General features: G+C 57.2%; 2 protein-coding genes across 3 annotated transcripts; one reads left to right on the top strand and one right to left on the bottom strand.

Annotated features, from left to right (window-relative positions):
* The first annotated feature begins 2611 nt into the window (after positions 1 to 2611).
* Positions 2612 to 5002, top strand: CUNH2orf50 (chromosome unknown C2orf50 homolog). The gene is made up of 3 exons (XM_037151864.2): positions 2612 to 2850; positions 3380 to 3419; positions 4690 to 5002. The coding sequence occupies exons 1-3, from the start codon at positions 2612 to 2614 to the stop codon at positions 4879 to 4881; spliced, it is 471 nt and encodes a 156-aa protein (XP_037007759.2). The 3' UTR covers positions 4882 to 5002.
* An 832-nt stretch (positions 5003 to 5834) lies between these two features.
* Positions 5835 to 15063, bottom strand: SLC66A3 (solute carrier family 66 member 3). Of its 2 annotated transcripts, XR_008392002.1 has the most exons (8): positions 14769 to 15063; positions 12430 to 12512; positions 12289 to 12358; positions 10771 to 10828; positions 9089 to 9209; positions 8402 to 8443; positions 6525 to 6891; positions 5835 to 6310 (listed from the first exon to the last, which is right to left on the bottom strand). XR_008392002.1 is itself a non-coding variant. In XM_037151793.2 (7 exons), exons 1-7 carry the CDS (start codon positions 14909 to 14911, stop codon positions 6800 to 6802), a joined length of 609 nt encoding a protein of 202 aa, XP_037007688.2. In that variant the 5' UTR covers positions 14912 to 15063; the 3' UTR covers positions 5835 to 6799. The 2 variants fall into 2 exon arrangements, 1 of the variants encoding a protein (XP_037007688.2); XM_037151793.2 differs by having other exon boundaries at positions 5835 to 6891.
* Positions 15064 to 16195: the final 1132 nt, after the last annotated feature.

The raw sequence follows: 16195 nt of genomic DNA on the forward strand, positions 1-16195 counted from the left end.
GAACCTGGAGTCTACAGAACACAAACCACTGAGCCATATTTTCGGTAGCCAAAGTTAAACCCTTTACATGGGGTGGAAATAACCGGTCAGAAGAGGCCAGGGGTGGGGAGGGGGGTTCTGGTCCCGGCACGGCCGGTGGGCGCAAGGAGGGCTGTGGTTTTCCTGAGCCCCCAGGTTCTGTGCCCAAATCCCAATGCCCCCCACGACTGTCACGTGCCACGGAGAAACGCAGGTGGGCCTCCTCTTCAACCTGGAGTGGGTGTGACTTCTATTTTTAACCCACTGGTCTATCAGGGAAGGTTCACTGGAGCGCCCAGAGGCCAGGCTGGTGCTGAAATGTGGGATCTAATTGCTGAAAATTATCAGGGAAGCTCCCGGGACCTCTGTGTCACTCCGAGGTCCAGCCGGTGGCCGAAAGCACAGGCCCCAGGTGTGAGACCCGAGCAGGCCCCAGCACCAGGCCCTTCACTCACACCTCTCTCCCCGGACAAGTCACTCGGCCTCGTGAAGTTGCTTTTTTTCATCCACAGAGGGGAACTGACGCTAGTCACCTGAGGAGATGGGGGGACAAAGGAAAAGGCCACATACAAAATGCCCGGCACACAGGAGGGGCTGAACAGAAGCCACTTCTCATACACAAGGCAGCACAGAAGGCGTCTGAGCCCACGTACGCTGTCATGGGTTGCGTCATGGTCACCGAGGTCCACGCATTGGAGGCCTAGGCGCCCCTACCCCTTGTTTGGAAACAGGGTCCCTGCAGATGTCATTGGCTCTGATGAAGTCACACCGGAGTTGGGTGGGACGCACCGGTGTCCCCATGAAAAGGTGGCTGCGTGAAGAGAGACACACCGCGAGGCCTTGTGAGGGTGGCGGCAGGGACACTGGCGTGTGCAGCTGCAGGCGGGTGTGCCGGGACTGCCGGCAGCCACCAGAGCCGGAAGGGACCAGAAGCCTGTGTGTTCCGGAGGGCCTGGCCCTGCCACGACACTCGATTATGGACATGGCAGCAGCCCAGTTCCCAGATAACCCTCTTCCACGAACCCTTATCCTTTAAATACAAACAGACCCGCTCTTATGGATGGCATTTCCGCTCCGTGACTGGGGCAGTGACCCTCAGGGCAGGTGGCCTGTCCTCACTGTGCTGGGGACAGACACCTAAGAGAGAACCACCGCCCGGGGAGTCTGCTCCCGGCCCCCAGTTTCTGCACAGTTTCTTCTTTACTGGGAAACTCCAAGGTCACTGAACGCCAGCCTGTCTCAGACGCAATACTGGGCCCTCTCGCGCGTCCAGGCCTTTGCACCTGCCCCAATTCCTCCACCTGGCAGGTCCTTTCCCTCTGCGAAGACCCAGCTCCTTGGAGCCTCCTACCTGAACGCAGAACCGGGAAGAGGCGCCGAGCGCTGGCGGCGCACGGTGTGCACTCACTCAGGCGTGTTGGCTGAACTAGTCCTCGTGCCCTGGGGTGCCGCGTGCACACCTCCATGCAGTCCATGCGCCTGTTTCCCAGCCACGCGGAGAAAGAGCCCCGCGGCCAGCGCAGAACAAGAAGCCCAGAGACCTGGAAGCCAGGGCCCGAGCCCCGAGGGACTGTGTGAGGAGGGGCCTGGGCCAGAGCAGCCCGCTACGGGCTCGGAGCGGGGGTCCCCCACCCCGGGTCCTCGCCAATTCCTTCAGAGGGCCTCCTAGACGCAAGGCCAAGGTTTAGTTAGTAACCGAGTGACCTGGGGCAGTCACTCCACCTCCTGCTGGCGAGGCCTCGGTTTCTTCATCTGCCGAATGGGGCTGGAAACCCCTGCCGTAGTTGGTCGGAAGGGCCCGGCGAGGTAAGGACGGTGCTTCGGAAAAGCCTGCAGGTCTGCGCCGACGGAGCGACCTGATTCATTGGGCAGCGTCGCTCCTCGCCCCTCACCCGGCGCATGCGCACAGCTGCTCCCAGAGATGCACCGAGACACCTGGTCTGTGACCCTCACAGCCACCGCCTATCTCATGCGCATCCAGGAGGGGGTCGCACAGAATTAATTGCCCCCTCATGGGCCCCCCAAAGCAGGGGCTGCCCAAGGTCCTGCTGCAATGACGGAGGGCCAGGAAGCTGGGTCCAAAACCCACTCCTGTCTGGAAGCCCAGGTCCCCCCCTCCCACCCCAGGAGCCGGGCCTGTGGCCCCTCTTTCTCCTCAACGCTGTATTCAGGTCTCCAGCTGAGGGGCAGGGGGCAGGGCTGAGGGGCAGCCGAACTGGGCCTGGCGCAGCCCCAGGAACTCTCTCCACCCCACCCTGGGGCTCAGATGTACCAGGCAGACAGACAGACACACACAGAGGCGGAGCCGCCTGGTTCCCGGGGCAACCGTCAACACAGGCAGGAGCTCAGACACAGCTGGCCAGAGCGGCTCTCCTCTGGGCCTGGAGGGCTGGGTCCAGAGGGGCATTGACTCTTCACAGGCTCCCCTGGTGTCAGGAGGAAGGGGGAGCCCCGGAAGAGGTCCCAGCTCAGGCAGAGGTGCACCTCTCACTGTCTCTTCCTCCCTCTCTGTCTCTCTCTGTCTCTGTCTCTCTCTCTCACACACACACACACACACACACACACACACACACACACACACACACTTGCACCCATGGGGAGCCACCCCATCTCTGGGCTCCAGAAAACCACACCAGCTGGGTGCCAGCTGCCCTCCACCGGGCCACCAGCCCTGGTCTTCCCCACCGCCCGGCATGGCCCTGTAGTGGGCAGGAGAGCCCTGGGCGGCCTGGCCCCGCGGGCTGAGCAGGAGGCCCTGGCGGCAGACGGGGTGCAGCGGGACCAGCTGTGGAGGGAGCTCCTGGAGGCCGAGAAGCGGAGCCAGCAGCGCTGGTGAGTGCCTGCCCCCCTGCCCTCCTCCCCTGACCCCCTAGCGGGGTCCAGGAAGCTTCTGGGGAAAGAGAGACCGAGGGTGAGAGGGAAGCCAGGCCAAGTGCGTGGATGGGAACATGCCTGGCCGAGGAGCAGGAAGCCTGGGGGGGGGGGAGCCCCGCCTTCCCCGACTTGGGCCTAGAAAGCGGGAGGGAGAGCAGGCAGGGGTCCGCTAACGCAGGACTGTCCCTTCGTGTAGCCGCTGGACCCAGCAACTCCTCCGGGAGCTGCCCAGCTGGGCTGCAGGGGCACCAGGCTCCCGGAGCCTCATTCCTGGGTCGGGGCAGCCAGAAGCAAGTGCAGAAACAGAGAAAACACTAGACAGGGACTTGCACCATGGAGCTCCGGGGCTGTGAGGCCTGGGGCAGAGGAGACTCTTGTTACTACGAGTCTTCGGAATCACTTAAATGGTGCAAAATCGATTAAAATGATCTATCAAACGATCTACGGTGGTTAAGTGACCGGTGCTGCCAACGCGTTTCCGTTCCAGGGCCCAGAACTGGAGTTTCCTGAGGGACTACGACCCCATGGTGAGACTGCACCTCCATCTGTCCGTCCCCATTCTCTGTGGTTGCGCTGGGAACGCGCTTCACTCACTGAACCTGGGCCAGGGGCCGGGGCGGTCCGGGGGCAGGGACGCACAGGGCCAGAACAAACGCAGGCTTGTTCCAAGAAATTCGGAGTCTGGTGCGGAAGAAAATGCTTACACGGAGCACTTAGAAATTCATCTTTCCCAGAGTTCCTTGATTTTATTAAGATGAGCCGACTGGAAACGGGGCTCATCTTTCCTGTTGGGACGGTCAGCAGTGAGTGGCGAGGTGTGGTGGGCCCCACTCGGCATGAGTCGGGGCAAAGTGCTTGGTAAACGGATTCCTGCCTCAAAGAGCACCACCTCTGGTCTCCCCTTGTTGAGTAATTTTCCTAAATGCAAACCTGACCGTGTCTCTCTTTGGCTTCAAATCCTTCAACAGGTCTGCCTCCCTTGCTCACCCCACACTGAGCCCCGCACTCTCTTAGCCATGCCTTTGTGCATGCTGTTCCCTGCCTGAAATGCCCTTCCCACCAAAACCCCACTGGAGTGCCTTCTCTCCCGGGGGATGTCCCCACCCTGAGCAGGCTCAACCAGTTCACTCTGTTCTTTTTTTTTAAATCCTCCCCTAAGGATAGGCTTATTGATTTTAGGGGGGGGGAGGGGGGAGAGAACTGTCATGTCGGAAAGGCCAGTCCTTCTGTTGCCCCTCACACACGCCCTGACTGAGGACCAGACCCACAATCCAGGCGTGCGCTCTGCCCGGGGAATCCAACTCACGACCTGCTGTATCCTGAGGGGGGGCAGGGCGGGCACAGGCGTGTTCACTTTGCACAAGTCTGCGGGGCTGCACAGTTACCACTTAACGCGCTTTTCTGTGTATCTGAAACTTCAAATAAAAATTCACTGAAACCCAAAACTTCCCCCACGGCCCCCACAGCCCCGCCCCCGGGCGAGCGGTCTTGCCACGCTCTGCCCCTCAAGACCTGGTGCTCTTCTCAGTGGAGAGACTTTAATTCTTCCGGGCTCTGGGGGGGGTTCAAGGGGATCTGCCCTTGTGTGCAGTGACCAGTTTCACTCTGATTCATCCGCCTGCAGCTCAGGGGGGCTGTGCCCCGAGCGTCCCTTCCTGTGACTCTTTGCCATGACAATGCTAATTAAAGGTCTGTTTACAGACCAACAACAACCACAGAACCTGTGGCACGGCCACCACAGGTGACTCGGGGTCTTATTGCTTTCCCCGTGTGACATGAACTGTCCCCTCTCCTCAGGGCAATAAGAAGGAGCCCGTGACGCTGCCGGAGCACATACCTCTCTTCTCCGACACTGTCCCCCATTCCACGAACCGGGCCGTGGGCAGCAGGCTGGACACGCCCCTGGGGAAGACCCTCATCGGCCTGGACTTCTTCTTCGTGGAGGGCGTCCGGAAGAAGAAGCTGGAAGACGAGCTGCAGCCCATCTAGGGGGAGAAGACGGGCTCGGGGCTGCGCCCGGTGGGTGTGGGGTCAGGGGAGCCTGCGGCTGACCCGCCCCGTGGCCCTATCATCGTCCCAAAGAGTCCCTCCAGATGGCAACCCTTGTCACAGGCCGGAGAGACATGCCAGTGGGTGTGCGCTGCTGAAACACACAGAGACTCTCACACACCCATCCCGACACCCCTCACCCTCCAGAGGACACAGCGGGGCCATCGGGTCACATGTGACAGGATGTCCAGTGGGGCTGGTGGCACTGGAACCTGAGCACCTTCCCACAGGGCCCACGCCCAGCTCCACCTGGAGGGCCCTGCCCCCACCCCACCAGCATCGGGAGCAGAGCCGGTGCCCACGAATCCCAGTGAGGCCTGGCCAGTTTCTGCCTGGGAGGGAGTCCCGCCTACTGAACACCTACTGTGCACCTCTCTGTAACGTTAGGGGGTGGAGTACAATCATCCGCATTTCAAAAGGTGGAGGCCTAGGAAGGTAAGGGATGGCCCAAGGCTGAAAGGCCTGTCAGGGTTGATGCCACAAAGGCAGTGGAGGTGGCCTGACACCCGAGTCCCACAGAGCAGCCAGCGCAGGGAGCAGCTCAGGGCCAGGCAGCAACCCACCTCCTGTGGCCCCGCCTCTGCCCGCTGACCCCGCCAGGCAGCTGCTGTCCTTGACCCGTCAGGGGTCAGTGCTTGTTCCACAGAGGAGGAGGAGGGCTCCACCACCCCGAGGTCCCCGAACAAACAGGGAGGGCAGCTGGTCCTGGGGCCCAGGTCCTGGCCACCCCCGGGACAGACAGAGCCCCGATTGAACGATTTCTTTACTTTTTAGACACTATGTTTCCCTGCAGGTTCCCAGCAGGAGTCTAGGATTAGCTGACTTATATTTTTTAAATGGTACTTTACGTAGCTAAAAACTAATCACATTAAAACAGTTTTAAGACTCAAGAGTTCAAAATACGAGTTTATTTTACAAAGGCACCCAAAACATCTAACAAATACCATTTACAAACTGCAGAGCTACACACTAGAATAACGCCCTTCAACTGTAAGGGGAAAGAGAGCTTTTAAAAGTTAGGGTTTATAAACTTTTATAGAAAAACCCAGCGTACAATAATCTTGTCATGTTTCGAACACGCTACCTAAATGAAAATAAAAGCCAGAGGAACTTGGCGGAACCCAGAAAGAGCCTTCACTGCATGTATTTTCAACACACAAAACCTGGTCGAGGTGAGCTCTATTTTACACTGAGTTCTAATCATGGTTCCTTGTGAGGCTGTGGCCCTTTTAAAACGTCAGCACTGCGCCTGCGTCAGCATTTGACTTGCTTCCCCACAGGGCATCCTCAGGAATTGCTGGGAGGCACAGGAGGAAGAGAAAGGACCGCTTCGGTGCACGAGCTCAAGCCAGGTGCATGCTCACTTGCCCTGGTACACACGAGAAGGAGCTGTTATACTGGATTCGATACAATAAGGCCACCCTCTCACACCTGCGTTCCAATCAGACCTTAGTCCCCGCAGGCGAACCCTCGTCATTTATTACAATTCCACTTCTGACCGACCCAAATCCCACTCCAGGCTCATCTGTGCTGGGGAGAGGCTTATTTCTTAAAAGATTCTGAAAGCTGAAAAGCAGACGTACTTAGCTCTTTGGAGAGAACTTGACCGTGACTTCTATGGGTCAAAGCGATTTCAGACTGAGTTCTTGGACAATCTGCATCAATCGTGTCTGAAGGGGTGGGCGGGTGCGAAAGCCGTTCACACAAGAGTTTGAACCGCTCAGGTCTAAATACCTTGGGCTTCGAAGGCTCTGAAATGACCGACTAGGTTTTTAAAAGACTTGACTTAGCAATGAGGTGTCCTTTCCTTCGGTTCGGTTATTCGACCTTCGCTTTGGGCGTGAGAATCTCGTCCCCATCACTCAGCCTTGGTGACCGGCCTCCTGTAGCGAAGCACTGTCGCTGTCACCCACAGGTTCAATGCCAGCATGACCACGAAACGTGTGAGGACTGAAAGCCGTCACAAAGAGAAAAAGTGCACATTAAATGAGGTTTTCACGTGAACAAAGTCCTTCTGCTCCAGGGAGCTCAATAGGCTTCACCCCCCACCCCCCAACAATGAACTTGAGCAACTTTAGTTCCAACTATGGTTCCAGGTATTTCTGGAGACATGATCTTGCTCCTATCATGACTGCCATTGGCCACCTGGCCTGACTTCGTGAGTAATAATTTATCTTTGCCAACATTTCAGTTGGAGGGATCTGGCTGCGGCTGGCGCTGTGGCTTTTTAAAGCCACTCTGCTCATTTTCAGGGCAGTGAGTGGTGTGTCAGAACACCCCACCAAAGGCGTAGAGAGCATTCTGCTAAGATCATTCTGAAAACGGGAGCAAATGTCAAAGCGTAGTTCACACTGAGCTGACCCTGAAAATGCGGCTCTTTCAGAGAAGTGATGGGGACTCGGGGAGCGCTTCCCTGATGGAGAAGGTGTGTGATGTGAAAGGCACCCCCTGCGCCAGCCAGGCTGTTTCAAAAGGCCATCTCCCGACCCACCCATCACCTGCAGGAACCACGGTCACCTTAGACACAAAACAAGTCACAACACACACATTCTCCATCCTCAAAGCTTAGTTTCCGGTCTGTGGGTCAGTCTGGTTTCAGTATGTCTGACTCTTCTTTCCATGCCAAGAATTCAGGTCCTGGGGCAAAGGCCTGTGTCCTTTCACTTGACCCAGGTTGACCTTTGACCCCAGCACCTTTACCCCTCTCTGAGCTGAGGGACTTCAGGGGAGCCAAAGCTTCAACCTCACTAAGGAATTGGGGTGCTCCTGCTGCTCTGTGGCCACGCCCCTCGAATAACCAGGAGCTCGCTCACCTCGAAGGGGTCTGTGTGCCAGGGGCCTGTTTCACAGACTGGGTGACCCCACCTGTTCTAATCCTTTCCCAGAATCTTTTTATGGGAGTTAAAACTCAGCCTAAGGAATTACTCATCTTTTCAGGGTAACCCAAGTATCTTCTCCATCACAGTATCCCTTAAAAAAAAAAAAAAAGCTAGGACACAGTCAAATGAGTCTGTCACCCCTGTGCTTTAAAAGGCCAGTCCATTGGCGCTGGCAGGCAGTTCTCCGAGGCTCTGGGCCACGTGGCCGGCTCCTCCTTCCTCGGCCCTGCTGAGCCCCTCCAGCCCTCTGGGCACTCTCTCTAGCGCGGACAACGCACACGCTTGGCTGTGTGCCCACCCCGTCCTGTTCTTTCAAAGCGCATTTCACACTAGTTTCCAGTAATGCATGGTGGGACAACCGTGCATTTGCATTCCGGAGGGCTCCATGTCCACGGAGACAGCGGGCGACCAGGGTGTGCGAGTTCTCAGCAGGAACCACGCTGCCGGAGAGCAGGACTATACCGGGACTGGCCTCTGGGTGGCGCCAAGTGACTCTATCCGTTAAGCCCTAAGGCGCTTACAAGTGAAGGAGGCAAAAACCGGCCCCACACCAAAAATGGGCAGGAAAACGTTGGGCTTACTTGTGAGATCATTGGTGGTCATCAAGGTCGTTATTATTCTTGCTGTAAAAGAAAATATTAAGCCATAAGTAGCAACTCGCTTCTCAGACATTTTGGTGTTTAGCTATGTCCTCCCATTTTAAATACAGGGATGTATGCTAACCATTCTTGAAAGATTTGGTGGTAGGGAACACCGAGTAGCACCAGACTTCATAAAACGCACCGGAGCCAGCCCTGCTTTCCGGCCAGCAGCCCTGAAGCTGCTGACCCAACAGCTGCCCTTCCGGCAGGGCCACTGGGTGCCACCCAGGGGAGCGGGGTGGGGGCTGTGCCACATCATAAAGATTCAACATTTTAAAACAAGGCGGTGCATTCAATACGATCATGCTCTTGATGCTTTTCAAAGAACAGAGGGAGGACTCAAAATGATGCTCGATTTGGGGTGAAAGGTGTGCTTTCGCTTAGTTTCAGTGCCTGGATGATGGGCTATGGCAGAAAATGGAGAGCAGTCGGCGTTAAATCAGCCTTGCGCCTGTGGGCTCCCTGAGGGGGTCTGTCTGAACAGCTACCTGCAAAGGACTAGAGCTTGGACTGACCGCCCCCCCCCCCCCGCCCCCCCCCCCCCGCCTACGCCTGCCCCAGGGACCTTGCTCTGCTGGGTGGATGCTGGGAAGGGCCCCCCACCCCTCTGTGGAGTTCAGTTCTCACTGGCACAGGTGTAGGAAGCGAGGACCCAGGTCAGGGTGCTCACCGCCCCGGAGTCACGGCTCTTCCACAGACACTGCAGCTGGGCGAACTTACTGGCCGCGCTGATCAAAGTGCAGAAATTCTGTTTGCAGATAAAAGTTAGGAAAACATTCTCTGTTTGCAGAGAGAAAGTTAGGAGTCCCTTCATTTAAAAAAAAAAAAAAAGAGCACTGGAGTCGGAAAGCGCTTTTGAAGCTGAAGTTCCAGGCCAACTAAGGACCAACTTGTACAAGGGCAAAACCCAGTTTAGTGGAAAAGAATGCGGCGGTGAGACATTGGTGTAGAACTTGCCAACTCCACCCCAGTGAGTAACCGGGGCCTGGAGCGGGTGTGCAGACGGGAGGGAGGGGGGAGTCAGGCCTGGCCCCCCGGGCGCATCCACCCCCACCTGCCAATCAGAGGAAGTCCTGTGTGTCTGTATCCGGTGTTGTGCTTCGGGACTGGGAGGCCATGCTGCTTTGAGCCGACAGGCTCTTAAAGTCACTGTGTCAGCTCTGACTTCCTGGCCTTTTCCTCATCTCTGTGGCTCCACCACCTTCAAGCCAACATCTCGTCCCCAGCACCCCGTGTCTGCCACGGAGTAGGCGCCGGGAAGCCAGCGGGGACCACAACAGCACTCAACGAGGGGAAAAGGAAACTACTTTATGAACTATTAGGGAGCCAAGTTCGTTCACCGAGAACTCAGGGCACAGAAGAAACAAAAAAAAACCCTGTGACCTCTGAACCCAGTCCTGCCGGGTCTGTATGGGCCCAGAGTGCAGAGCCACGGCCGCACGGCCTGGAGGAGCAGCTCCTGAGACCCTGGAAGCCTTTTTTGGGGGGTGGCCAGACTTAATAAATAAAAATACCAGGCACCCAGTCAAATTAGACTCTCAGGTCAGCAACAAATGATTTTTTAACATAAGTATGTCCCATACTATATTTGGGACATAATTATACTAAAAAAGTATTCATTGCAAACCAGCATCCCTACTTATTTGCTGTGTCGCTAGGTTGAAACCCAACACAGTAAAGTCCACCTTCCCAGAACAGGTCACAGACAAGGTGTTGGGAGAGAAATTCGTGAGCTGGGTGTGGCGGGCAGTGACTTGTGACCACCAGTCAGCTGGCTCCGCCCCTTCCTGCTGGGAGGAAGCGCTGGCTTCTGCGGCCTGGGAGAGAGGTCTGTGGCGAACTGCTTCCTGACCCACCCTCAGAATCCTGTTCTGGGGGGGGGGGGTGGTGGTGGTGGTGGTTGGCCCTTACCCAGGAAGGAAAAAAAGCACAGGGAGTCCCCTCTTCCAAAGAGGATGGAAGATGGGGGGAGGGGGAGAACAAATTTAACAAAATAATGAGTATGTGGCCAATATGTAATTATTACACAGACAGGAAGCTCTTTATCTTACACTCAGTTCTTCATTGTACTGCTGCAAAGTGCCTCCCCAGTCTGGTTCTCTAAACCCCAAAAACGAAAGTCAAAAAACTTTCCATACAGTGAAGTAAGAAGAACGTCTTTTACTGTTTGAGAACACTGCACTTCTCCACACGGTCCTTTGGCACAGCGCAAACCGAGCAGGTGAACACTGGCTCTATCGAGTTCTTTGCAGGGCGGGCAGCAGGGAGGGGACAGAGTGACAGCCTGCTATTTCACGGCCGGGACTCACCATGGCCAGGTCTATGATCCACTTCTGCAGGGTGAGGACGAACCACGACGCCACGAATCTTACCGAGCGTTAAGGAAGTGGCTGAGCTGGCGGCTCCACCAGCCCGCGCCCCGCGCCCAAAAGGCTCCACCTACAAGTGTGGAGTTGCCAAGTTGGGGGGGGGGCGGCTCTGCAGGACCTTGTCAGAGTCGGAAAAGACAAAACCAGTGTCAAGCACTAGGAGTCCAAGGACCAGAAGCAGATCAGGGAAGGAAAGTACAGAGAACTCCGAGGTGGTGCACTGATCCTGGGGGTGGGGACATCCAGATGATTTTAACTTCTGGCTTCGTCCCCACCTGCGAGGAAGTCACCCACGCCATGTCACATTAAGCGCTGACAAGAGGGGCTGACTTTATAAAGTGGGCATCTCCTGCAAAACGGGTGGCCCGTGAAACCCTGTACTGACAGGTTGCCCCCTTTTCACTAACTCCAACGTGGAAGTGCTGCGGTGCAGACTGAGGAGCGGGCACTTGGGAGGAGGGATGTCTGCCTGCCACCCGGCTCAGGGATGCTGAAGTGCACACACAGCACGGCCAGACGCAGCAGCAGACACAGGAGTGGGAGTGGCCAGGCAGTGAGGGGCTGCCCATGACCTCTGCTGGGACCCTGGGCGAGTTCATTTCTCTCTAGACCTTGGTTTGCTTATCTGCAAAATGGACTTAACACTCCTTGCCCTGTCTTCCTACTCAGTGCCTTGGGGCTCACTTGCAGGGACCCAACTGGTGGCTGCAATTATAATTAGGAGCATTATTTAAATGAAGGGACTGGAATAGACAGTGCTCTGTGCTAAGAGTCAGTAGACTAACTACTAGCAAACAGGTCAACACCAAAAAGGCAGCCTGGAGCTGGGTAGATGCGATTTGGTTTTAAAAAGTCTCTAATTTAACTTTTTAAATTAACTTTTGTGGTATTTTTTTTTGTCTAATACCTTGCCATTGCACCTCATTCCATTCATTCCTGACAGTTTCTGACACTTGACCACCAGTAGCAGCCACTAAGATCCCAGAGATGTCCTTTTTGTAGGGTGGCTAGATTAGCAGCATCTCTGGGTTGTGGAGACATATTCGCTCACATGGAGTCTTGCATTTGGGATTCTTTTGAGTTTAACCCAAAAGCCACGTATCTGGTAAAGGGCCCTGCTGAATAATGTATACTGTTTTCTTTTTAAAGATTTTACTTATTAATTTTTAGAGGGAGGGAAAGAGAAGGAGAGAAGCATCAGTGGGTGATTGCCCCCTGTGTGCTCCCTACTGTGGACCTGGCCCGTAACCCGGGCGTGTGCCCTGACTGGGAATAGAACCAGCAACCCTTTGGCTCACAGGCTGGCACTCAAGCCACTGAGCCACACCAGCCAGGGTGGATTCTTTCGGGTTTAACCAAAAAGGCATGTCTCCAGTAAAGGGCCCCGCTGACTAATGCGTACTATTAGCGGGCAGCACCCCGGGGCCCGTCCCTGACTCCCCGAGGCCAGAAGGATACAGGGCGAGGTAGGGCGCCACCCGGTACACGCTCCCGTTGAAGTGGAACACGCAGAGCAGGAGGATGACATCTGGAAGGAGAAGGTTCTGGTGAGAGGGGGGAGGGGCCCGGGGCCGCACTGGGCACGGAGGGCTCGGTTACCTTGTGCGATGAGGATGGGGTACTCCAGGTAGGTCAGCAGCGGGTACTCATAGTAACACTGGTATCGGAGAAACACCAGGAACCTGGGGAGAGGGAGGGCACACCTGAACCCAGGAGCACAGGCTGGTTGGCACAACCTGACAAGTCAAGGAGGGAGACTGAGAAAAGGATGGAACGTTAGTCTAACAAACGCCACGATTTTGGGAGCATCCAGTACTGGCTGGGCTGTGGGCGTAATCTACACAGTCTCTGTCAAGTTCCTTAGGAGAGTCACTTACGAACGATTTCTGCAGAGAGCAATCCGCTGACCAGGGTTAGGAGACAAACCCCAGCTCCCTGCCCCCGAAGCTGCCCGGAGGAGCTGCCCCAGTGAGAGCAGAAATGACGGCAGCCTGCTCGGGCCCCTCCCTGACCCCCAAGCACCCCCGACCCTGGCCAGCTCTGGGGGTCCCCTCTGTGCCTAGTCCTCTCACTAGTGTCACTCTGCAGGCCCCCAGCCTCCAAGTGCAAGCTGCCCACTGCAGGACCCTAGGACAAGCCACTCGTCCAGGGGAGCCGCATCCCACTGCCAGAAGGCTGGGTTTGGTGAAGGTACTGTCAGATACCTTCAGGTAAAGGTATCTGACAGCACCTTCAGACATGCTGTCAGATACAGTGAGACAGGTGACGGGCTGGGTGAAGGTTGAGCCCTCACCCCTTGGGTCTTGGGGACGGAGTGGCGAGGTGTGGGCAGGCTCCTGGCTCTGTAGGCACATCAGTCTCCCCTACACGCCACCGGGGCCAGCCTCATCTCCCCCTGCTCAGGGACCCTCCTGGGGACTGGGGCCCTTCTCCCTGGCTTTCCGCCCTCCGGCACATGCCCTCCGTCTCCTCACCGTCCCCCTCACCTGACCAAACACGAGGGCCACTTTGAGCCGGTGTCCCTGTCCTCCAGGACCCCTCTCTACTCTTCAGTCCCAGCCATCCAGCCCGGGGTCCCATGTGGTAGAGTCACTTGCAAACCTGCGAGGGGCCACACATCCTCCCCTCGGCCAAGCTTTTCCAGACAAAGCCTCTCACTGGGTGGGAGCCCAGAGCAGGTCCCCTCGGGGCCTGGGCCCCTCATCCCACCCACCACCAGGTCTCCTCCGCCTCCCTCCTTTCCAGCCTGCAATGCCTGTCAGACCCCGGGGTGGGGGGGGAGGGTAGGGGGGAACGGGATATGCTAGGTTGGGGGCTGGGGCTGGCAAGAGAGAAGTGGGAAGGACCTGGCCCAGCCAGGACGAGGTGCTTGACCACTCACTGGGTTTCATATGCCAGTTTTTTCCACTAACTCAAGTTTTCCCAACCTAGTTTTACCGCCGTAAATTTGCATTTGGATCTTTAAATACCAGCCAGGGCCCTCACCCCTGGATTTGTGACGGGATGAACCATCTCTAGGAGCAGCCTCTGTTGGACTCCGCCCACCTTTCACAAACGGAATCAAGTGCCCCTTCTCCACTCGATGCCTCCAAAGAGCTCTCTCCACTCTCCCAATCCGCCCCCCCCTCCGCCCCACCCCACGACATGCAGTTTTAAAAAGCTACAAGGCTTTAAAAAGCCTTGGAAAAGTCCAGCCCTGTATTTGACAGGTGAGGAAACTGAGGTCTGAGATAGGGAGTGAAGGTGGGGGTGGGTTTGGGAATGGATAGTCACACCCCTCTTGAGGAGAGGGGTTCTCTGAGAAACGCATCCTTGGGCCATTCCCTCCTCCTGTGACCATCGGAGGGTGCTCTGTGATGCGTGCGCCCTGAGACAGGCTGAGCCGGTGCCGGCCCACGGCTCTGATTGTACCTGCCGTACTTCTACACGAGTGGCAGGCAGTACAGTAGGTTTGCTCACACCAGCATCACCTCACACCAGTGAGCGGTGCGGGGCCCTATGGCATTACCATGGCTAAGAGGCCACTGGGCGTCATAAGCATTTCAGCTGCATTTTAACCTTATGGGACCACCATGGGATAGGCGGCCCACTGTTGACCCAAACGTCGTTATGCAACAGCTGACTGTATGAGTTTCCAGGGGCAAGCAGCCTGGATAGGAGCCAGGCGGTTGGTTTTGCCACTCACCGGGGAGCAACAACTCACAAGGTGTTTTGTTTCCTCCTCTGCTAAGTGGGCGTGTGCGGTCAATGCCTGACCACTCCAGTTGGTGGGCAGGAAAGCACGAGGGGCCATGAGTGGCCCCGGGAAGGGCCCTCCCCAGAGTTAGAGGGTCCCGGCCCCGCTCCCACCGCCCCTACTTAATTACGCCCGCGGCTCTCCGGACCCCCGGAAGTCAGAGGCGAGGGAAGAAGGGCACCCCGGCCACCAGGGCCCTTACCCGGCCAGCTCCAGAAGCAAACTTGGGAGGCTGAGGCCCCGCGCACTACGCGCTGCCAGCAGGGCGGAGATCTGTGGCAGCTTGAGCGCCGTGCACGCCGCCAGCGTGCTCCAGTTGCAGAGCTCAAGCAGCCCCAGGGCCATGGCGCCCGCGTCTCGTGGGGCGTGGGGCTCCGTGGACCCGGGAGCAGCGAGACAGGCAACAGCTCAACACTCGGCCGCAAGGTTCTTCCAGTCTTTCCGCCTTCCCCTGAAGCCAGCCACCGCCCTAGTTGGGGTCCGCCCTTCTCCAGTTCCGCACAGCCTGGGTCCGCGCCCCGCCCCGCAGGCTCCGCCCTCGCCCCGCCCCCTGCCGGGGTGGTCCCGCCCCCTGAGGCCCAGCCCGCCCCCCAGACTCTAAGGGTCTAGGCTTCCCCTCCCTCGTCCGCACCAGCAGGTCCCCTTTCTGCCCGCCCCCGGCCGCCCCGCCCAGCCCATCCCACCAGAAGGATGAGGAAGCAGATTCTCCTTAGCATTTCCAAGGAGAAACTTGCAGCTGTGGTCGCCACCCCAAGCCCTGTAGCCGGGGCAGGAGACTGCCCCTTCGGGAAGCTGCCACCACCTCTGCCCAGTGCTCTCCTAGCTGGGACTGATCGAGCCCTCGGGTCCCAGAAGGCCCCGCCCCTGTGCCTCTTTGCTTCCAGAAAGGCCTTGGGGGCTGTGCTCCCGCTGTCCGGGTCTCCCAAGTGCCATTCTTGAGCAGAAGCCCTGTGGCCGGGGGTCTGTCACGGCCTCGCCCTCCGCCTGCAGCAGTGACCCCGGACACTGCACCAAGACTCGGGATGCTTTGGACAGAAGGCGCAACTTCTGTTCGCTGCTTCCCGCTGGATTGTAGGGAGGGCCGGGAATTGGGAGGGCAGGTCCAGTCTACCCTGATGTCGCTCTGCTGGAGGCACGGGGCTGCGGCGGCGCTGGCGCAAAGGAGATGGGGAGCAGCTGAGGGCCCAGACGCTGGCCCCCTGCCTCTGCCTGTGACGTCAGTGCTCGGAGCGTGTACTTGGCCACAGCCCCGCAGCCCCCAGGTGCTGTGGGACCTAACACTGGAGTGTGCCACCACCCAGCAGCGAAGAGACGCCAGTACTCACCGTTAAAGCAATTCCTTTAAGAATATGCTATCTTACATGAAGAGTCCTCCATTTCTTCCCTTTGGGAAGGAAGGGAACAAACATTTGAGCTATTCCAGGTACTCCACACAATTTTCCTCTTTAACCCTACAACCTCCCTGTAAGTAAACAACCTCCTGGTTACAGATGAAGGCTCTCACGCTCTGTGAATAACCTGTCCTCAGATAACCATTACATATCCTAGGAAAGAATCCATTGATTACCAAAGAAATGCTTTCTAGAAAACCACCTGTCGGCACCGACAGTACAGGCGCCTCGCGTCTTT

Source organism: Artibeus jamaicensis, unplaced genomic scaffold, assembly GCF_021234435.1.
Source record: "Artibeus jamaicensis isolate MK-2021 breed Jamaican fruit bat unplaced genomic scaffold, CSHL_Jam_final contig_465, whole genome shotgun sequence".
NCBI classification, from domain to species: Eukaryota; Metazoa; Chordata; class Mammalia; order Chiroptera; family Phyllostomidae; genus Artibeus; species Artibeus jamaicensis.

Coding starts and splice junctions, on each gene's coding strand:
- CUNH2orf50 (XM_037151864.2), top strand. CDS start 2,612: ATGGGGAGCCACCCCATCTCTGGGCTCCAGAAAACCACACCAGCTGGG. Junction 2,851..3,379: donor AAGCGGAGCCAGCAGCGCTG/GTGAGTGCCTGC, acceptor TTTCCGTTCCAG/GGCCCAGAACTGGAGTTTCC. Junction 3,420..4,689: donor TGAGGGACTACGACCCCATG/GTGAGACTGCAC, acceptor CCCTCTCCTCAG/GGCAATAAGAAGGAGCCCGT.
- SLC66A3 (XM_037151793.2), bottom strand. CDS start 14,911: ATGGCCCTGGGGCTGCTTGAGCTCTGCAACTGGAGCACGCTGGCGGCG. Junction 10,829..12,288: donor GTGGCGCCCTACCTCGCCCT/GTATCCTTCTGG, acceptor ACGCTCGGTAAG/ATTCGTGGCGTCGTGGTTCG. Junction 6,892..8,401: donor GACCACCAATGATCTCACAA/GTAAGCCCAACG, acceptor GACGGCTTTCAG/TCCTCACACGTTTCGTGGTC.